The sequence below is a fragment of the Sceloporus undulatus genome, chromosome 7 (genome assembly GCF_019175285.1).
Source record: "Sceloporus undulatus isolate JIND9_A2432 ecotype Alabama chromosome 7, SceUnd_v1.1, whole genome shotgun sequence".
Taxonomy (NCBI): Eukaryota; Metazoa; Chordata; class Lepidosauria; order Squamata; family Phrynosomatidae; genus Sceloporus; species Sceloporus undulatus.
In genome coordinates, this window is record NC_056528.1 from 31092330 (window position 1) to 31114681 (window position 22352).

The following is a 22352-nucleotide window of genomic DNA, read 5'->3' on the forward strand; positions in this document are numbered from 1 at the left end:
CTATACACAGACAGATTAGGATGAATGGATGGATGGATAGATAGATAGATACTATAGACAGATACTATAAACTGGTTCTATAGACAGATTCTATAGACAGACAGATTAGGATGGATGGATGCTATAGACATATACTATAAACAGATTGATTGATTCTACAGATAGATTCTATAGAGAGAAAGATCAGGATGGATGGATAGATAGATAGATAGATAGATAGATAGATAGATAGATACTATAAACAGATACTATTAACAGATTGATTGATTCTATAGACAGACAGATTAGGATGGATGGATAGATAGACAGATAGATACTATAGACAGATACTATAAACAGACTGATTCTATAGACAGATTAGGATGGATAGATAGTAGATAGATACTAGACAGAGACTATAAACAGATTGATTGATTCTATAGACAGACAGGGAAGCAGTCTCAGGTTTCACATCTCTCTGTGGCGGATACCATTGCCCATCCCATCATCCTCCCAGGTATGTTTAATGTCTCATGTGTGTCTCATTGCCTCCCGCCTGACTTTGTCTCCGCAGCTTTCTCTGCCTTGGCCGACAACCACATAAGCCATAACCCCGGCCTGGGTTACCTGGGAGGCCTTGAGAGCAAGCCCGCCTACCCGCCTCCGCCGCAGGTGACCCCTGCCCGCTACTCACCTGTGCCCCGCCATATGATCGGCGATGAGGACTTCACCAGGTGAGCCCGAGGCCAGCCCCATCTCCCTTCCCCAAAGCACCTGGGAAGGGGCTGCTGGGAAGAAACGCCTGACTTTATGGGGGGCTCCGGTGCCAGTTTGTCCTTTGGTCTGAACTGTTTTTATTATTAAACATCAAACAAAAACCATACATCCAATTTACTTTCATACTCTTCCCACAATATCTTAAGTCATACCTAACTTCCTAAGCTTGGTGTTTGTGCAAGTTAGTCGTACTGTTCATTTAATACATGGGAATAGTTTTCTGATCCTATCTTAAATAAAAGGATAATTTTCAAATTCCTAATGTACAGTATATACTAATAGTCTCATAATGACTCCAGAAGAAATAAACAAGCAATAATGGCCATTTCTCCGGACGTATTGCTTAGATGTTTCATTACCTAAATGTCCCTAAACTTTCTGTAATTTTGGTGACGCATGTCCATTGATCTAATCCAGCCATTTCTAATTTTTATAGCTCCGAAGGGAGCTAGTTGAGGTGCTGAAAGTATTTTGGGCATAAAGGAGCTACCCAAAGTGTGCAACCTGTTTGGGGATAGTGTTCAGCATCTTGGGTTGTTGTTGTCATGTGCCTTGAAGTCATTTCTGACTTAAGGCAAACCTGTCGTTGTTGGGAGCAGCTTTGCCATGGCCTTCCTCTGAGACTGAGAAAGTGTGACTTGCCCAAGGGCACCCAGTGGGGTTTCCGTGGCCGAGTGGGAGATTCAAACCCAGGCCTCCAGACTCTGGAGTCATAATTTAAGGCTCGAACCACTATTCCAAACTGGATGAAGCTCCTTCAGGGATGTCTTGCTCCTTGTAGCAGGAGTTCTGTTGCAGAAGAAAGGGTTAAGGCGCCTCTGCTGGCTTCCTCCCAAAGCATTGTCTGGCCTGGAGTCTGGTTTATCTCAGCCTTGCCATGATGTCTCAAAGGGGGAGAAGGGGAGGGCTGGAATAAAAACCAAACCCCGCTGGCCCATTGTGGGCACAAGGAGAAGAAGTGGCCACCATGATCTCCGTCAACGTCTCGTCCTCCATGTCCTACGGCAGGCGCTCCCCTCGGCCGCCGTGCACCGCTGCCCACAAAAGAGGGCCCAGGTACCCTTGCCCCCAGGGAATGGGGGTCTCCATTGCCCCTCTTTGGGTTGGTCTAGTTGGCAGAAGCCTCATCTTGGATGCCCTTGGGAATGTAGTGCTGCTCTTACGAACCCAGCTCAATGCTTCTTGCAGCCTCCAATCGGGGGTCCTTGCTTTGAGGAAATGGGGGGCGGAGATTCTAGCAATGCAAAGTGTGTTGGCAAGGAAAGAGAGTGTGACTTGCACCCAGTGGGTTTCCACGGCTAAACAGGGATTCAAACCCAGGCCCCCACCCCATAGTATTTGTCCCTCTCATGGGCATTATATTGGAAGATGGGGAGAATAACCACACTCCCTATTACAGCGCTGTGATTCCACTTTAACTACCATTTTGGGAACTGTATTTTATACTATAACGTGCAATTTGTTTTAATGCTGTAGTAATTAAATTTTGTTTTGATGTTCTAGTTCCATATGGTTTTAATTGTACTGTTGTTGTTTTAATGTTGTGAGCTGCTCTGAGTCCCAGGTTTGGGGAAAGGGTGGGATATTATTATTACCAGGGCAACATCCTAGGGAATCATGGGATTTGCAGTTTGGGAAGGATTACTTAGTCTTCTCAGCCCAGAGAGCTCTAGTGCTTCATCAACCTATAAACCTCAGGATCCCATAGGATCTTGCCATAACAGTTAAATTGGGATCATAGCACTATTAATGGTGTGGTGCGAAAAGCCCCCTGCTTCTTCCCAAGCTGTGTCCAGCAAGCTCAGGAATATTGGTGCTTTGTACCAGGGCTGCCAGGTTTGTACTAGGAAAGGCTATGATGACTGGGGGATTCTGGGAGATAGAGTCCAGGAGGAAGGAATGTTCCCAAGCTCTGGTTGTGTCTTGATGCATTCATTGCCTTCTGCTTCTTGCCAGGGAGCCTCGGAAGATCACCTTGCACAAAGGCTCCACCGGTCTGGGCTTCAACATTGTGGGTGGCGAGGACGGAGAGGGCATTTTCGTCTCCTTCATCCTGGCTGGGGGCCCTGCGGACCTGAGCGGGGAGCTGCGGCGTGGAGACCGCATCCTTTCGGTGAGTGATGGATGAGGACCCTTCAGCATCGGGGATAAGAATGGGTCAGAAGGGGTCCTGAGATGCTTGTGAGAGGTCCTTCTCTCAATCCAACCACCTCCAAAAGCCTAGCTGATGGGGATGTAAGATGGGGATACAAGGGATGCAAGATGGTGAGGCAAGGGATGCAAGACAGAAATACAAGGGATGCAAGATGGGGATACAATTTTGAGAGCTTCTTGGAGGTTCCCAGGGACTGAAATCCAGCCCTTGCACTCAGTGTCATCATTGCCCACCTTTTTGGAAACGGGTTCCTTCCAAGTCTCTGGGCATTTGCAGCCCAGCTGGGCATCCCGAAGCCTTGTTTCCCCTTGGCATACCATCCTTCTCCCTCCTTCAGGTTCTCACCCCAGGCACTAAGGTGTTAACCTGCTTTGCCTTCATGGAAAAGCAAGAGAGCTAACCAGACCGGTCTGGGTTAGCCCAGCCTTGCATGCTGGAGAATGCTTGCTTCCTCTTCTCCTCCATCTTTATTTATTTATTTGGGGGAGGAGGGAGAATAGCAAGCCGAATCTTGAGCCTCGATGGAACCTGTCCGCAGGGTCCAAAGGGATCGCATGACGGCTCCAGCCACCTGGCCTCCTCACCTCCGGGAAGATGGGCCTCCCTTCAGTCAGGTTGGGATTTGGCTTGGAAAGTTTGCTTGGAACAAAACTTAATTCCTTGCTTGGAACTAAGCCTTTGGCTTGCAAAGTTTGCACGGAACAAAACCTTGTTCCTTGCTTGGAACCAAACCTTTGGGTTGCAAGGTTTTCATGGCACCAGACCTAGTTCCTTGTTTGGAATCAAACCTTGTTACTTCCTTGGAACCGAACCTTTGGCTTGTGAAGTTTGTGCAGAAGGAAACAAAACTCGTTCCTTGATTAGAACAAAATCTGTGGTTGTTGGATTGAGAAAGTTAAAGCTGAAAAGGGGGTACAACTAAGTGAGAGAAATTATTAATAGGATATTCCAAATAATAGGTGGAACTGGGTACCAATTTACTTGGTCATGGCCATCGGAGGAGGAGGAAGCAGGTGAAAAGTGTGTAATCTAATAATGATAATATTAGATAATATATAAAGTTTGATTATATATGTTGTATTATGGACCATATATATATGTATACAAAACTATTGATTTGCAAAATTTGCATGGAACAAAACCTTGTTCCTTGCTTGGAACCAAACCTTGGCTTCTAGCCCTTTGGTGCCATTTGCGCCAATGTTGGACAGGCCAAGCGAGGGGCATATGCCAGGGCTTTGCCATCTCAAGAAGTGTGGTGCCAGGACCGTTCTGGGTGGGGAGGACAGAGGGGATTTTGCAAGCACAGCTGGCTTTCCTCCACAAAGTGAGCTGATCTGGGTGCGGCTTCTTTGCCCAGGTGAACGGTGTCAACCTCCGGAACGCGACGCACGAACAGGCGGCGGCGGCGCTGAAGAGGGCTGGTCAGACGGTCACCATCGTTGCCCAGTACAGGCCGGAAGGTAAGGGAAAGCTGCCTGGCACTGACCCTAGCATTGATCATTTGCGCTTTTGGTTAATGCATCCTCTCTAGGAATCTCTAGGTCCTCCAGAGCAACGCTGCCAGAAGTTGACCATAGAGTTGTGCTACTAGAGAACCTTAGTTCCTAGAGAAAACACTTATCTAGGCATTTGTAGGCCCTCAAATGTGATTCTATGCTAAACCGCTGGCAGATGCTGACCATAGAGTTGCATTGGAGGACCTGGAGATTCCTAGAGAGGTGTTCTCTCAGGTAAAAAGAACAGTATTTTTCTATTGGCAGTTTTTCTACATTAATGTGGGTCCTTCATCCTTAAGTCCAGTGAATACGGAGGGACCACTGCTTTATTATTATTATGATTGATTGATTGATTGATTTATGGTATTTATGCCCCGCTCTTCAGCACTAAAGGCTCTCAGAACTGCTTACAGATAGTTATTCAGCTATTATTATTGTTGTTGTTATTTGCTGACAGTTGGTCCCTTCAGAGGATGAATCCACATTACAAATTCAGCACCACTTTAACTTACAGGGTTCTTTATCCTACAGAATCCTGGGATTTGTAGTTCGGTGAGTGCTCAGACAGACCGGGCTGAATGCCATAATGAACTACAAATCCCAGGATTCCACAGGATGGGAGCCATGGCAATTAACGCAGCGTCACACTGCATTAATTTGAATTTAAAGCCATGGCCCTGGGATATGTAGTTTGTTTCTGTGGCACCAGAGCTCTCAGACAGACCAGGCTGAATCCCTCACTGAACTACAAATCCCAGGATTCCACAGGAGCTTTGTACTGCCCTGTGGCAGGCAGAAATTCATCCTGCCAAGCTTCCCAGGAAATGGGAAGCAACCCCTGAACCTGTTGCGTTTTGATTTGCCTTGTAGCAGGGCTAAAAAATAAGAAAACACGGAAAAGATCGTGTGAACGCGCTAACACGTGTCAGCGCGAGGTGGGTGGGAGTATTTGCACTGGTTTATCGGGAGGGCGTGGCTTTGTATGCAAATAAGAGGCGGCCTTGCTGTCCTGGAGGAAGGCAAGATGATTGGTCTTGAGGGTGGAAATGCGGGCGGCGATTGGAGGAGTGTGGTTGATTGACGTCGACGGGGGCGGGACCAAGAGGGTGGGTGAGTCGAGGGACAGGCCTGGATGACCTGAGAGTTCAGCCGGGGAAGGCGCGGGCGGGGATTGGGCAAAGGCCTCCTCATGGGGCGGGGCCTCGCTGAGGGAGCGCGAGTCGCGATTGGGCAGAGGTGGAGGGGGGCGGCGCCGGCTTGATAGAACGCGACCATCGATTGGTCCGAGAAAGAAAAAAGGGGCGGGTTCTCCATGCTAAGAGAGAGCGTGGCCGGCGATTGGTCGGGGGTGGGACTGGCCTGAGGGAACGCGACGTCCGATTGGGCAGCGACGGGCTGCGGAGGCGGGGCCTCGGCCTTCCCGCCCGGGCGAGCAGCTTCGCTTTGTGTGCCGAAAAGGGGCCGGGCCGGGCGGAGCTGCTGCCGTTGATCTGAGGAGGGCCGGTTCTCCTTTATCTAGTTCCATCAGGTGAGTTGGGAGGAAGGAAGGAGGGATCGGGGCCTCTATTCCCTGGCTCCTTTATTTGATCAGTATGTTCTCTCTAGGAAGATTTTGCTCTTCCAGCGCAACTCTATGGTCGACTTTAGCCATAGAGTTTTACTGTAGGGCCTAGAGAGGACACTGGGAGGCATTTGTAGCTCCTTCAGTGAACTCTGGTCAGTGTCTGGTAGGTGCTCAGGTTCCTCTCTCGGTTTTCCGTATTCATGGGAGTTCTCTGACCCTGACCCTGAGCCAACAGGGAGGGACAAGTGTTCAGGGCATCCTGACCTATGGGGAGCCTTGGGGTTTCTTGGCACCTTTCCTCAGAAGGGGTTTGCCATTGCCCTCCTCTGAGGCTGAGAGAGTGTGACTCAACCCAGGTCATCCAGTGGGTTTAGGTGGCCAAGACAGGATTCGAACCCAGGTCTCCATTGAATCATAGAATTGTAGCGTTGGAAGAGACCCCAAGAAGGGCCCTGACCCAGCCCCAGCCCCTTCTTCTGCCATGCAGGAACTCTCACTCAGAGCATCCCCATTGACAGATGGCCATCCAGCCTCTGCTTAGAGACCTCCAAGGAAGGAGACTCCAAGGGAATATATTCCCCTGTCGAACAGCCCTTACTCTCAGGGAGTTCCTCCTAATCTTGAGCTGGAACCTCTTTTCCTGGAGTGCTTGAACCCATTGCTCCATTGGGTCCTATTCTCTGGAGCAGCAGCAGAAAACAAGCTCGCTCCCTCCTCAACATGGCATTCCTCCAGAGTCACAGTCCAAGGCTGGAGCCATGGCACCTCTGGCTCCTTTTTCAGGCACAGCTCCCAGAATCCTTGGGAGAGAGGCGCATGGCTGGGATTGTGGTCCTAGCACAGACCCTCAGTGCTTCCTCCACTTCTGGTTCTGGGGAGGGCTTGTCAATGCTTCCTTAGGAGCGCCTGTTTCCATTGAACATCCCAGGAGCAACGAATGAGGAGACCGAGGTGGGTCCTTGTCACAGGTCCTTTGAGTAGAATCATAGAGTTGGAAGAGACCCCAGGGGCCATCTGGCTCCTCCTTCTGCCGTTCAGGAAGGTGCCATCCAAGAGTCATAGGAGGCTAGAGTTGGAGGGGACTCCCAGCAACCCTCCAATCCAACCCCCTTCTTCTGCCATGCAGGAACTCTCAATCATAGCATCCTGGGCAGGTGGCCATCCAGCCTCTGTTTAAAGACCTCCAGAGAGGAGGACTCCATCGCTTCCCAAGGCAGCCCTTACTCTCAGGGAGCTCCTCTTCATGTTGAGCTGGAATCTCTTTTCCTGCAGCTTGCATCCATTGCCTTTGTGCTGCATAGACACCTGAGGTGTGAGGTGTGGGTCTCTGCATAGGCTTTCAATGGCTGTCCTGACATTTTTCATATTGTTGCTTCTCAAGGCATCTGATGTGAGGAAACCAGCGGTGTTTTTCTCCCCCAATATGGCAGGGACCGGTCACTTATATATACCATATATTGCATAGAGAGCCAGAGTGGCGTAGTGGCTTGAACGTTGGACTGTGGCTCTGGAGACCAGGGTTCGATTCCCATCTCGGCCAATGGGTGACCTTAGGTAAGTCATACTATCTCAGCTTCAGGAGAAGGCAATGGCAAACCTCCTCTGAATGAATCTTGCCAAGAAAACCCCAGGATAGGGTCTCCTTAGGGTCACTGTAAGTCAGAAATGACTTGAAGGCACACAACACCAACATCAAATTCCCACATGAGCGTAATTTTCTTGGCTTGCATCCTGACGCTGGACCACAGACCCCCCTCTTTGAGTAGCGCTGCCCTGTATCACTCCTCATGCAGCCTGCAGCTTTTCCTTCCTGAGATCTGTGTCTGCAATAGACATTTGGTAGCAATATTTTCTAGGACTGGCTTGGAAAAGCTGCTTGCATGGAGCCTGATAGCCAGATAGCTCTACCAGGCTCCATGGAAGCATCTTTTAAAGCCAGTCCTAGAAAACCTTGCTGCCAAATGTCTACTACAGACACAGATCTCAGTTGCTACTTAGCTATGTTTAGTCAGATTTGCTGAGGGAACAGAACAGTTTTGCAGGTGCAATACAAAGGCCTGTCTGCTGTGTAGTTGTGCCTTCCTGTGGCTTTCTTGGCAAGATGTATTTATTCCAAGGAGGTTTGCCATTGCCTTCTTCTGAGGCAGAGAGAGCAAGACCTGCCCAAGGTCAGTCCTAGTCCAACACTCAGACTACTACACTGTCTGGCTATTTGTGCATTACTCCACTAACCACCTGAGTACGTGATGAGGAGAAGAAGCAGCAACACATTCGTCAGGGAGGAAGAGGCGCACAGAAACTGATCTTGTGGTAGGTGGTTTGGGCTGACGGAAAAGTTTCTTCTCCCAACCCCATCAATACAGCATTGTATTTTAAAGTGGCAGATTTGATCTCTAATCCCCTCACAAAGCGCTGTTTGTGTGTGTGTGTTTTGGGGGGATGCAGTCAGAGCTGAGTGGCAGCTGCAAAGATGGCTAATCCAGAGGGTCTCTGGGGGAAACCCTGCCTCTGAGCTTTCTTTGCCTATGGCCTAAGACAGAAGTGCTCAGGGGCTTAAGGAGGGCCAGGTACCGAGAAGGATTGCTCCTCATCTTCTTTGTTACAGGTGCATTCCTCCTTTCACTATTTTATGTATCTCCTTTTCATAGAAAGGGGTTCTTTTTTGTATTGGGAGTGGGTGAATGTCACCATTGGGACTGCATATCCCTCCTCACAGCCTAAGTCATTTCAGACATATGGCAGCCCTAAGGCTGTTTTCTTGGCACATTTCTTTTGGGGGGGGTTGCCATTGTCAATCTCTGAGGCTGAGAGAGAGTGACTTGGACAAATGGCCCCCTGGGTCTCCTGCAAGTAGCTGCTCTCTTTCTGTAACCCAACACTAGGTCTCTGTCATTTCCCCAGCCTCTTCCATTTTGCATTTTCCCCTTAGAGAAGGTGTGGAAAGGGAGGTGCAGGAGCTGAGCAGAAGAAGCCTCCGAGTCAAAGCCCGGTTGCTTTTGTGCAGAGTGCGGTGTGCCTTGTTGCCTGTCTGCGCAGAAAGGGAAGTTGGTTTGCACTCCTGTATTTCAGGTTCCGTTGGCAAAGTGAGATTTAGCAGAGTAACCTGAGACGCAAGGTGGGTTGGGTGCTTGCGTTCGTTTGTTCGTACGTTCGGCAGAAGCGGAGCTGGAGACTTAGCAGCAGCTGTTGGCTGAGTATCAGAAATGCCACTGGGCTTTGCAATGCTTGGCCTTGCTCAGCTGGGGGATGCCAAATGTGTAAGTGACAGCTCCATTAGGATCTGGGCTCGGAGTGGAAAGGAGGGCTGTTATTTTTAATGTCGTACTGAAGAGAATTCCACCGACCAGACCCTTCTGAGAGATCCCAGCAGAGTCGGAAGGGCTTCAAAGAATGCAAACATGCGGGCCTCCTGATCAGGGCCTCCTGAGATGCAGGATGCTGCCGCTTGGAAAAGATCTCTGGCCCAGTGGGGATCCTGCCTAAAACCAGTGTGGCCAAAAAGACCTTTCAGGTGATGGAATTGCTCACTGCTTTAGGGCAGTATGTAGAGAGTTCTTGTAGTACCTTTGAGAGTAGTACCTGAAAGAAAGAAGTTGGCAGCATGAGCCTTCCTAGACTTAATGCAACTTCCTTCATTAATACTTATGCTGCCAACTTCTTTCTTTAGTTAGTCTCAAAGGTACTGCAAGATCTCTCTACATATAATTTTACAGACTGACACAGCTACATCTTTGTTGTTGTTGTACTTTTCTTTCAGTCAAACCATGCTTTCCTAATATCTTGTCCGGTGAACAGGCCTGGTGTATTACTGCCATCTATAACTAAAGGGTACGCTATATCTTTGAATTCTGCCACTTTAGGATAGGTAATCTTTGCAGCTAAATCAAAGTTCTCCAAGATGGAAGTTTCAAAAGGTAATTTCATGTAGGTATGAATGTCGCATCCTTGCATTTCTGGGGTGTGTGTGTATCTCCATGTTAAAGAGCCAGCCTTTCTGTGAGAATCCGAATGAGAAATGTCAGCTAGAGGAGTCACCAAGCAGGGATTGGCATGGACTATGGACAGCGAGATTAAAAAGGGCTGTCTTGGAGTGCAATAAAAATTGTCCAGTGATTACAGCCCAACCCATTGGGGCAATTCAGACATTATTCTTGTTGAGATGTGCCTTCGAGTCATTTCCAACTTGTGGTGACCCTGTAATACTTGACCATAACTTAGTATTACATGCATGAGCTGCATGAGCATTGGGCTCTTCTGCTTGTCTTTACTTTGGAAAGACTGGGAGGAAGAATGAACCAGAATTAATTGTTAAACCGGGGTGGGGAAAAGTCTAGGTTTTGGTGCTAATTTGTTTTAACGGTTGACTCTCTTGTCTCCTGATACACAGAAGGGTAAATTTGGGTAATCTGAAATGGAGTTCTGGATTATTCCTCCTCTTATTTGAATTTGGAAGGCAAGGAGGGAATGCTTAGCCTCAGTTTTGAGCAGCCATATGCCTGTTTATACTTGCAGGAGCCTTGGCTTGGTGTTAAATGTGAAATAACAGAGACATCATCAAGTGGACCATAAATTGTTCAACTGTTTAGATTCGCTTGCTTTTGGACAATTATTCTAAACTCTTTTGTTCATCTTATTCTGTTACTTGTGCAAAATGAGTTATGAATACTGTGTGACTTGAGTCTGTTGTGATGCTGTGATACCACAATGAAAAGAAGGCTTAATGAACTCCAGTTCTTCACTTGATGCCAGTGCCTTGGACCTATAAATAGGGCAGTCTGCTGCAGAACATGTTTTCTTGATGTCTCTGTGAGACTGCTGGCCATGCTAGATAAACCCTGAAGAAGCCACAAGTAGAAATGATTTTCAAAAGTAGGTAGCTCTTTAAATTCATAGAAGATGGGCAGCGTATGAATCACTCTTCTAGCCTGGTAGGTATCCAGTATTTTGGGGCTGCAAGGCCTCTCTCAGAGGAGTAGTGGCTCTGTACTGATGAATACGATGTAATTACTACCACTTAGAGGCCCAGTGGTTAAGTAGAGTCATGATGAGGGCACCCAGGCACTGCTTCATACTGGATCTTTTGTCTTATGGCTGAATGATCAGATGCTTCATCCTTGCTTGCTCCTGTTATTCAGATGAAGCCCTCAGTTGTTCCAGGAAGAAGCTGGCTGTTGCAGAAATGAAGAGAGGGTTGAGTTTCTTGATCAAATACAATAATGTCCAAAATCCACAAAACAGGGATACTGGGACCTTAAAGAACATTTTTTATGGTTGCAGAGCCTGAAGGAGAATGAGTTTTTGTTTGCCGTTTTAGACCAAAGGTTGGGAGGCCTTCGCTGAGGATGTCTTTAGACTTGGTAGTGCCCACATAAATGAGTGAGTCCAATTACTCTTTCCGTCTTACACTTGAAGGCTGATGGTCCAGGACATGGCACTTGTGAGGACGGTACGTAACACCTGAGCAGATTTTGCTTCCAGCAATGGCCTGTTTGCTTAAAGGAATCTCTGGAACCTGGTGTGCTGCTAGAAAAACTTACACTAAACCTGCCTCTGGTTAATAATAAACCCTATTGCTTCCCCACCCTTTTCTTGGCTGTTTGTTTCTGAGGAACGTAAAAGAGTCTGTAATTCCTTCTGAAGACAATACTGTATTGCCGGTTGGCCGAGGGTTGCTCTTACCATGGGTCTGTGAATGGAGAAACTAGGCAGCGATGAGCTTCTTGGGTGATTACGTCTTTAATTTCCTCAATCTCCAGCTTATTGTTCTGCTTATTTCATGCCCAGCTGTATGTGGCAGCTGTGGCGCTGTCTGCCTGGGCAAGAGGAACATCGCCCTGATGAAAGTAATTGAGTCGGGACAAAGTACATGCCTTTTTCGCTCTAAGTCTCCAGCCATGAAAATTTGTATTCAGTGACTGAAAAGTCCAGTCATCGGTTATTGTTCTCTTGGCTTCTGTGACAGAGCTTTAGCACCCTGCGCGGTCAGCAGAAAGCGAGTGAGGATCGGCGCGCTAATGATACGGGAACATGCTGACCTAAACACAAGGGCGGCTGCCGTATTTCTAACGCCTGATCAATACCTTTTTGGGGAATCTTCTGCAATATTGGACAAGCTTCTACCTCAAATATCTGCGACTTCTTTCTACCTTGCTGTCAATACATTCTTTTAGAAACTGGCATAGCTAAATTATATTATTTTGAAGTATTAATCTTGAAATAGAATATAATTTAGCTATGGCAGTTTTAACAGCTGGAGACTAGGCACATTCACGGATGCTCATGGTATTAATACTTGAATACTCAGATAATGGGGATGTATTAATAAAGGTTAGTTGGACTGGAACCAAGGAAACTTACACCTGGGTTCAAATTTACATTCAGTTGGGAAGGTCTTTAGGGCCTGTTACAGACTGCCAAAATAAAGCTGCTTCGGGTCTCTTTGGAGGTATGCTGTTTAAATGATGCATGCATCCTAAGAATCCAGAAGCTGCACCAAAGCTGCACTCCAGTGCTTAGGAATGGAGAGTGGCTTTGGCGCAACCTCCGGACTCTTAGGACCCATGCATCATTTAAATAGCATACCTCTAAAGAGACCCGAAGCAGCTTTATTTTGGCAGTCTGTAACAGGCCTAGGTGACTTTGGGCTGGTCGCACACAGACACACACCTTCAAACAGTTACTAGGAAGAGAAAAGGGAACGGAGGGTGTGCACCATCCTTAACAATAATACTAATTTTAGTTTGTAATTAGCGAACCCATCTGACCTCTTGCTTATAGTTGTGACCAAAATATTGGTGGTTTAAACATTCTTCACCGTTCTTGGACCATATTGGACTGACGGTGGTTTCCAAGCTTTGGTCCTCTAGGTGTTTTGGACTTGGACTCCCAGAAGCCCCACTCAGCCTGGACAACAGCCTGGGCATTCTGGGAACTGAAGTCCATAATATCTGGAGGACCAGAGTTTGGGAACCATTGGACTAGATGTTTGGATCAAATCAAGCACCCTCTTTGTTTGTTGTATGCATCTTTTATACATGCACTCAGCATATACATAGTTTAAAGATATGTGACTATTCCAGTTGTGAAGTCCTATTTTCTCTGTGGACATATTTGCAGCATATACATAGTTTAAAGACATATGACTGTTTCAGTTGTTAAGTTGTCTCTGTGGAAATATTTGCAGCCCAGAAATATTTGTAGGTGGTCATAGTGACAGAGAATACCAGAATATCCCAAGGAACAGCCAGACATTCATATTCTGCTGCTTGTGTGTTTATAGCTCCATTCTTGACTGCTGTTGGGGATGGTCCTTTATATAGTGGATACTGAATGATCATGGATCACCTGCTCTCTTGCATGGAATAGGTTTTTGATGCCTGTCTCCCCCTCCTGTACCTTTACATAGGTTTGCCTACAGATGTTAACACTTCACTTGCCTGAGAAAGGCACATTCAACCAACGGAAGTGGAGCGGAATGAAGGCAAACAAGCCGAAATTTAATCCAGATAAATTTGTGGTTCTACAAGTTGAGAAATCAGAAGATCTGGACAGAGTTGTGCAACCTTTTTTAACCATCTAGGCTGGACTGCCAGCTGTGACCCTATCTATTGAAAGCAAACTTTGCCTCAGTTAAACACGTTCTTCCTAAACCCAGACTAGATTATTCCTCCGCAGGAGACTATTCCAAAACCCTGTCAACCGGTTTAGAAAGTCCAGCTGGTCCAGACGTTTGCTGAGACTTGGTGTGGGAAATATATAATGCTCAAAACTGTGTACCCGTTACACTGGCTACCTATTTGTTTCTATACACATTTTTAAAATGCTGATGTTGATCTCTATAACCCTAAACAGTTTGACACTGGGTTATTTGAAGGACTGACTATGATGAATTTGCCCAAGCCTTAGGGTTGACCTCCATGGTACATCATTGAGTTCTGTTAGTCTGGTAAATACTAGCGACGGGGCATTTTCCTCTCATGGCATATATGTTTGGTTTCATCTTTAAAATTCCTTGGTTTTCAAACAGGCTTCAATAACTTTACTTCTTATTAAGGATGCTCTGAGCTGGGCTAAGAATAGTTTAAACGGCGACAGCTTTAGCTTTTAATGGGTTCATTTCTGTGTATATTTTAAGGCTTTGGTTTATGCTTTCAGTTTTACATCTCTTGCCTTAGGAGGCCATTGTTTGGAAAGGCAGCGCATAAATATTTGAGTAAGATAAGCAAAGGAAGGTTCATGCCACAGTAAATGAATTAGTCTGTGTCACTAGAATCAGGAATGTTCTTTCCCCCCTGAAAATGCTCTCTAAAGTAACATCCAGAAATACAGTGGGCCCTTGGTATCCATCCGCTGGGGTTTGGTTCAAGGATGTCGAAATCCATGGATGCTCAAGTCCCATTATAGACAACAGCTTAGTAAAACGGTGCTCCTTGTATGAAATGGCAAAATCAAGGTTTGCATTTGGGATTTTAGAATATTTTCAAACCATGGATGGATCCAGAGGGGCCAACTGCAGTTTGTTTTGTATAGCTGATACGATTAACTGTAAAGGACAATTATTCCATCTGCTCCCTTGCAGAGGACTTGTTCTTATCCAGGAAGAAAGACAAGCAGAGAATGCCATTTCTTTTCTGCCTTATTTCAAAGGCCTTTGCACCTGCTTGAAGGTCATGCGAGTATCTGAGGGAGATAAGATGACTTTGAAGGGATAGAAGGCCCAGCATCAGGCAGTGAATAGGAGGCCTGATACGAAACGCAACATCTTGAGATCTGTTAGTGAATGCCGCTTCTGCAGTCATGTCTACTGAAAATGCCTCTGCCTCTCTCACTTGACTTCCAATTAACAGCCTAAATCCAAATCCCAACTAGAACAGACTAGTGGAACCAATGGAATTTACCTAAGTATTGATCTATTGAATCAATGGGCCTACTCCAGTCAGAAATAGCAACTGGATTTGAGCTTCTGTGGCACATGGGATGCTATACCTTATTTATAGGTGGATTTAAAGCATTTACCCTCCACTTTTCAAGGTTCCTAGTGCAGATTTGGAGACTGAAAGAATAAGGCAGTCCCTGACCTCCAATGTAAAAGGCATGACACAAAAGGAAGGGTGGGAGAAGAAGGGAAGCAATATGGGGCATTAGTTGTTAGATCCAAACCATATGGAAGAGGGAGCCCTCTTGTATTCAGATGCAGTGAATCCCTGGTTGCTTATGGGCAGCTTGGAAAGATGCCTTTCTCATGTAATCCATGCTGTTTCTACTTCATACTAAAAGCTGAATTGCACAAATAAGACTTGGGTTTTTCTTTGTATGAAGCTGTTGTGTGTGTATGTGTGTCTCTCTCTCTCTCTCTGCTTCTCTTTTGACTCAGATATTTTGAGGTGGGTGGGAGTAGGAACAGTATGTTAGAAGTAATGCATGGGGTGGGTATGAATGGACAACGGAGTATGAGGAGGAGGGAATCCATGTCAGACAGAGCCTGTGTGTGTTTCAGAAGAAACTCTGGCACCACAAGGACTAGAAAGCTATTTCTTTTTGAAAGCCAAGATTGGTGGGCAATTGTTTGCGTCAGATACCTGATTCTGTGACATTCAGTGCATGCTAAATCTTGGAGGCTGAGTGGCCATGTTATCTGTTATTTGATCTTGGGGTATGTCTGCCCTTCTCGATAGGAGCGGGAAGCTCTTTTACCCCAGGCAGGGCAAACTCGGTTGAGTCGTGGAGCATCTTCATCTTCTGGGGAGTGGATGTCTGTATCTTCTGCTCATCCTATTTTAAGATTAATCCTCTGTAAAGGAAAATGGTCACAAAAAGTATTCTTCCTTATTCACACTGATGAGCAGCTGCTGTTGGTGCTCCTTACCTTTTCGCTATTATCTGTAATGCGCAGAATGCTTATAGAAGCCAAGTAACATTATCATTTTACTAGCAAAGGAGGGTGCAGCCTTGAATTATTTCTGAAAGACCCAGCTTATATGGTGCGCAGCCCATTAATCTTACTGCTCAGTTGGCCTTAATAGCAAGTGAGCTGCCTTCACAAAGTGTGTGTCTGGTTGGGTCAGATAAAGACTGCTTCCTTCTCCCTTCTGTATTAAATACTTCTGATCCATTGTGCTTTGCTGAATGGGAAAGAGAGAGATGTTGCCTGTCATGTTCTCTGCTTGAATTCTAAGTGCCGTGTTTTTCTTTTCTTTTCAGAGTACAGCCGTTTCGAGTCCAAGATCCATGACCTCAGAGAACAGATGATGAACAGCAGCATGAGTTCAGGATCTGGCTCACTTCGGACAAGTGAAAAACGGTCTCTCTATGTGCGGTAAGAAAAATAGGTTATCTTTTACGCAGGGAGATGCATAAGGTCCTCTTGAAAGCTGCGTCTTGTGCCTGTAGATGATCTTTCAAACTTGATTGTGGGTCCCTTGTCTCCAGGAGAAGCCAGTGCCTTTCTGAGAGTGCTTAACTTCAGTGCATCAAAGTCTCCACTGGTTTGGGTTGCCTGTTTGTGCTTTCTCCTGTTGGCCTCAGCACAATCAAGTACCTGAGCAGAGGCCTGGCTATTTTGGGAGATGTTGCTTCCAATCTCTAGGGTCTTGAGTATCATCCATTCGACCAAAAGATTGTGCAGACAAGTGAGCACAGGCCCTGCAACCTCTTTGTTCCAGCATAGGGCATTGACAGTTTTTCCAGAGTGTGTATTGACCGTTGTGTTGTCGTTTTGAGGAAACAAAAGAAACTGGATGAGAAGCTTTTTGGATAAAAAGGTTGCCCAGATCTCCAGATTTGCCCTGGGTTACAGTATGTGTGCAGAAAATCTTCTCTGTTGCCTGTTGGCTGCCTGCAAGAGGGATGAGCTCTTAGTCGGATTACTGCCTTGATCTTGCTAATTGGGCAGAGTGCTTAGGTACAAGATGAGCCTGAAGCAGCTGAGCAGCTCCTTCTTCTCCTTCCTCCGTGACGTGCTGCTCCTCTTTCTTATGCACACAGATAAGCTCACTGATAGCATGTCTGTGAGAGGAGAGGCGTGAGCCAGCAAATCCATTGTCCCAAGAGGACCTCTTCTTGGGCCTAGGTGTGTCTCTTCAGGCATTGCTGTAAACTTGTGGGACGTTGCATGCTTTAAGCGTTCTGTTTGCATTGGTGTTAAACCGCAGAAGGTTTTGGGACTAGAGCTGTTGGCCCATGGACTCCTTTGGCCCATGGTTTTGCTGGTGGATTCTGTGATGCTCTCCATCCAGACAGATAACTTCTTCAACTTACCTGCTTTGCCGTTCAAAGACAGATCACCTGTTTAGTAAGTAAGGACTTTACCTTGTTAAGTGCTAACCCCTTTTATGTAATATCCTCCTAGTTGCTCCTGTGATTAAGACAGCAGGCTGCAAGTCCTTTTGCCCATGGGATAATAGTGGGCCCAGCCCTTCCAGGTGGGGTAGTTTCGAGCACAGAGTAAGTGAAACTGATGGAATGGTCTGTTAATGCTGCTGGTAGTGATAATTACAAGGTTTGTTATTGGGCAAGACATGATCCGGATTTGACCGAGGTACTTTCCTCTGTGCCCTCTCTGGAGCAGGAAGTGAATCCCTAAGCCTGCCGCTGCCACTCCTTTTGGGAGCATGCCCAAGGAGGCACAGGCAGATGCACGCCCGCGCCGGCCTTTTCGAGAAACGCAGCTAGAAAGGCCCCCTCTTGTGGCCAAGGACGGCCTTCTTGCGTTGACAGGACCCCAGGCGTTTGTCAACTCTTGGGCAGGCAGTTAACTGTGCTGACAGCACTGCGTCTTAAGATGGGTTTGCCGAAATCTTGAGCGTCCAGTTGGACAGGATGCAAATCCAGTTAAGCCGCTGGGGTTAATACTCTCCTCCCCACTCCAGTTTATATTTTGACTATGTTGTCAACAATAGCCTTCTCTGTTGCAGAGGTGCAAGGCAAACACTTTGAGATTTGCAAAAAAAAATCACATTTTGGTTTCCAGCACTGAAGTAGAGGAAGAATCCCTAGAGTGACTCATGCTTGGGTAGCCATAGCTTGGGCTGCTAAGATGTTTGAGCCGTGGCTTTCAGGGCAAAAAGCCTTGAGAGACCCTCTTGACTTCCCCTTACTTGAATGGTGTGTGTGTGGAGCTACCTTCAGAGGACCTTTGTGCTGTTGCCCAGATGTGGTGCTTCCTTGCGTTTGGGATGCGAATGCACTCGCTCTCTGACTGCTGGGTACTTCAAATACTCAATGCTATTGAAATAAAAGCTCTTTAGTAGATCCTGGGCTACAGCACTATCCTAGAAAGTATGTGCTGCCAGCTGTACCTGGTTTCTAAATCAGAGGAGGTAACCCGCTGCTTTTTGCTTTGACGCAAGTGCCATTATTCTGTTGCTGAACAAAAACCTGGAACATTTGAAGGGTATGAAATGTATTTTGCATGTGGAGATGTTCCAAAGCATTGTGTTACAGAAGTAAGCACATCTCAAAATGTAAAGCCTAAGTTTAAGGGAAGGGCCATGGCTTGGTGGGTGAGCACTTGCTTTGTGTGGAAAGAGTTAGGTTCAGTCCCTGGCAGATCTCAGGTGGGGCTGAGACTTCATTCTGACACCTCAAAGAGCCTCTCCCAGTGCTGATCCCAGTGGGCCAGTGGTCTGGCTTGGCGAAAGGCCTTGTCCAACATTCCTGCTGTTCTTCCTTCTTGTGCAGGGCCCTCTTTGACTATGACCGCACTCGGGACAGCTGCTTACCCAGTCAAGGACTCAGTTTTTCTTATGGAGACATCTTGCATGTCATCAATGCCTCGGACGACGAGTGGTGGCAGGCGCGGCTAGTGACTCCCCACGGAGAGAGCGAGCAGATTGGGGTCATCCCCAGCAAGAAGAGGTGAGTTCTTGTTTGCAGCCAGGATCTTTGTGGCACCTGACAGTCCCCACCCTTGGCCAACCTGCCGTGTCTGTTTCTGACCGGTCGGAAGTGGCCTGTTAGGTGGACCTGTTCAGGGAGTGGCAGTGTATTTGTTTTGCCTCTTTATGATTTTTGTCAAGCGGAATGCTTTCCTTCATGCCTTGCTGGGCAAGGGAAGTGCTGTCCATCTCAAGGAGAAGTCTGTGTTGTGAGTTGTGCACCACCATAGACCTGGGAAGAAGAACTGACTAACCATACATTGCTGTGCCAGCAGTTTCTGTTGATATCTTTAGTCCAAAAATGTTCTGAGAGAGAAAAATGAAGGCTGGGGAGTGGGAGACAAGGATTACTGTGGGACTGAAGCCACATGTAAACACCCTTTTTCTTTCTTTCTCTTGATGTAACCAGAGTGGAGAAGAAGGAAAGGGCACGGTTGAAAACGGTGAAGTTCCATGCCCGAACTGGGATGATAGAGTCCAACCGGGTAAGTGGTGTTCAGAGGGAAGGGGACGGCAAGCGTCGGTTTTAGCATGCTTTTAAATATTTCTTCCTGTTTTCTTTCGTTTGATTAATGTGATGCTATTGTACATCACTTTGGAGACACAGGTGGGCAAAAAAAGTGTTTCTAAATACCACTAGTAAATAATTTTTTCTAAAAAGGCGTTGTGGAGTAAGGAGGTTAATGGGAAATTAAAGGATGTTCCCACCAACCTACAAGGTGGAGCATGACCTGGTTTAATTCACATGTGAGTGGGATAGTGGTGCCAAGATTTCTTGGGTGGAGTGTGGCTAGGAAACTGCGATGAGACCTCCTTGGGCTTCTGTGGTTCTTGGCCCATAGCCATGCCCCATTGCCTGTTCAGCTACTTCCCTTTCCTCATGGCACAGGAGATGCTACAAGTTGCACTGAAGCTGCTTGGCAATGTTGGCAGGATATGTGAAGTCTGAACAACTGAGTTGGGTAGCAAGGGGTAAAGGAAGCAGCTCTTTATTCCTGTGGAAATGCAGATTGGTTAGTCATCTTTCACCATCCCTAAAACCCATTATTTTTTCTTCTGCACTTAATTTTCCTCTTACATTCCCGTTTACTTGTGGTTTTCATGATTTTCATTTGAGGAGTAGCTCCCCTGGCCATCATTGTCTATTCATTTTAATTTTTTCTTGCATGCTTTAAACTCCATTATTTGTTCTTTTTGTTTTTCCTTTTTGTTTTGTTTCTTTCTGCCCCCCTCCTTCCATCTCCACCTTCTTCACAGTCGATCAAAACGAAACGTAAAAAGAGTTTCCGCCTCTCCCGAAAATTCCCATTTTACAAGAGCAAAGAGAACATGGCCCAGGAGAGCAGCGGACAGGAACGTAAGTAGCAGCTGTCCTGCTCAAAGTCTGGCTTTGGAGGCTGCTGAGGCCGTCTCTCTAGGCGTGAAGCGCTGTGCTGCTTCTGAACAGGGCACTTCGAAGTCCCACCTTGGGCTAGGAGGCCTTGCCGAATTCCGTGTTGCAGTGAGACCCATGCCATCCCATAGATCCTCAGGCCTCTGCTTCCCTGCAGCTCTAAGTTGAAACAAGCCTTACCTTTCCACCAGGTGCTCTGAGACCATGTGAAGCCAAGAACTGCCCTCTCCCCTCTAGCAAACACAAGCCCTGGAATGAGCTTTGTGGGTCTAGGAGGGGCGGCCTACTGCCCCCGGTGCCCCACTCAGCGCTGCTTGCCTTCCCTTGCTTTATCTATGCTAGCGACTCTTCCAAACCACCCTTGTAACCTCTGTCCTTTCACGTGAAGATCTGCCAGGCTCTGCAGTATTCTACCTGTTCTTAATTTGGGGGCACTTGCCCAACATTCTCTTTTCCCTGTTGTTGTGGGTTAAGAAGACCTTGTAAAGATACACTCACTCAGCTTGGTCCAGTGAGTCCCTCTGGAGAGCCTGACATCCGTGGCGAAAACACAGGATGCCTGTCACAAGTGCAGTTCCTTGTCTTGCCCCACGGTGCAGAATGAACAGGGTGAAATGTGCAAGCGATAGGCACACCTGCATAATTTATCTGAGTTTTGAACTACTGTGGTGCCTTTAAAATAGCAGTGATTCTGGAGCCTTAATGCATCTGCCTCAAAGAGTGTTGTTTTCATACAGCTGTCTGTTGGGGACAAGTCAGTGAGGAAATAACACTTCTGCCATGATAGTAAGACTAGTGTGTGGTGTAGTATAGCCTCGATGTGCCAGTGTACCTGCCTGCCTTCATTTGGACACACTGTTTTTCCACGAGTCCAGCATTGTTTTCTGTGGCTAGCAGGGCCTTCCCAGGACCAGTTTAACTGGAAATACCAGAGGATTTTCTGCATGCAAAGGCCATGGGCTTCGACTGAGCTACGGTCCCTCCCCTATAAACTTGACTGAATGTAAAACAACAAAGATTCAGGAGACAAGAAACAGAAGCCTTCATGTAAGATTGCAGATGGTAGGCTTTTGAAAGCCAGAGGCAGGGTGTTTGGATGTGGCCAGTAGGCAACTGCCTAAAGCTTTGCAGAAGGGTTTCTGGTTCAGGACCTTTGGAGACCAGGACTAACCTCTGAGGCCCTTCCTCTGCCATGTTTATTAGTTGCAGTGGTCTCGTGTTGATAACCGCTTGGAATAGAGATGAGTGCATGTGGATTGGCAGAGAAGAATGGAGTAGACCAGGTCAGCTGCTGGCAAGTGTGTCTCTTGGGCTTTGGCCAGGGGTAGGCAACCTGTGGCCCGCGGGCCGGATGCGGCCCAGCAAGGTCTTGCCGCCGATTGCCGCCGGGGCCTTTGGGGGGCAATTGTCTATAGAAGCCTCAGAAACATGCATTTATACTAACATTTTTTTAAAAATCAGCAAATTTTTTTGCGTGTCCTCCATTTTTTTTTTTTTAAAGTGTCTTCCATTTGAAACTTTTGTCCTACCTTTGTCCTGGTTTATTTATATATTTAATTTTTTTAAAAAAATTATTTAATTATTTATTTTTTGGCTTCGGCCCCCCAGTTGTCTGAGGGACAGCAACCCAGCCCCCGGCTCAGAAAGGTTGCCTACCCCTGGCTTTGGCATTGGTTGCCCCGGTCTTTGCCTCTTGGTAATTGCCACCTGAGAGCCCAGTGTAGTTGGTTTCAAGACAGCAAGGGACTCTGTTTGGTAATGCCCTGAGCTGGCTCAACTGGGCTGCATCTGCACTTTAACTGCCATGGCTCCGTGTGATGGAATCCTGGGATTTGGCACCAGAGCTCTCTGACAGAGAATGCTCAATATTTCACAAAACCACAGATCCCAGAATTGATCCGTGGCAGTTAAGGTAGTGTCAAACATTTTTGCAGTGGTGCTGCAGCCCTGGTTTGCGGAAAAGTGCAGGCTCTTGCCCTCTGCTTCTTTCATGGGCAGCTGAGGGGTTTTGGAGCAGTTCCCTGTTACCTGTGGCTCTGCTGGGGCAGTTCTTTGCCTGGTCATATGCACTAGGTCATTGGGCAATGTGTGGGGTTCCCCCAGATGTGGG

General features: G+C 47.0%; 1 protein-coding gene across 6 annotated transcripts in view; it reads left to right on the forward strand.

Moving 5' to 3' along the window:
• The window catches only part of DLG3 (discs large MAGUK scaffold protein 3), a 59469-nt gene that overhangs the window by 30635 nt on the left and 6482 nt on the right, over window positions 1–22352 (forward strand). For 3 of the 6 annotated variants that reach the window (XM_042477948.1, XM_042477953.1, XM_042477949.1), the window contains 7 exons: window positions 554–713; window positions 2713–2869; window positions 4272–4374; window positions 16175–16289; window positions 18653–18829; window positions 19259–19334; window positions 20107–20206. In XM_042477948.1, the coding sequence (XP_042333882.1) occupies window positions 554–713; window positions 2713–2869; window positions 4272–4374; window positions 16175–16289; window positions 18653–18829; window positions 19259–19334; window positions 20107–20206 (888 nt within the window). Of the gene's footprint in view, window positions 1–553; window positions 714–2712; window positions 2870–4271; window positions 4375–5846; window positions 5939–16174; window positions 16290–18652; window positions 18830–19258; window positions 19335–20106; window positions 20207–22352 lie in introns of those variants that run through there. The other 3 variants (XM_042477950.1, XM_042477952.1, XM_042477954.1) reach the window with 2 other exon arrangements.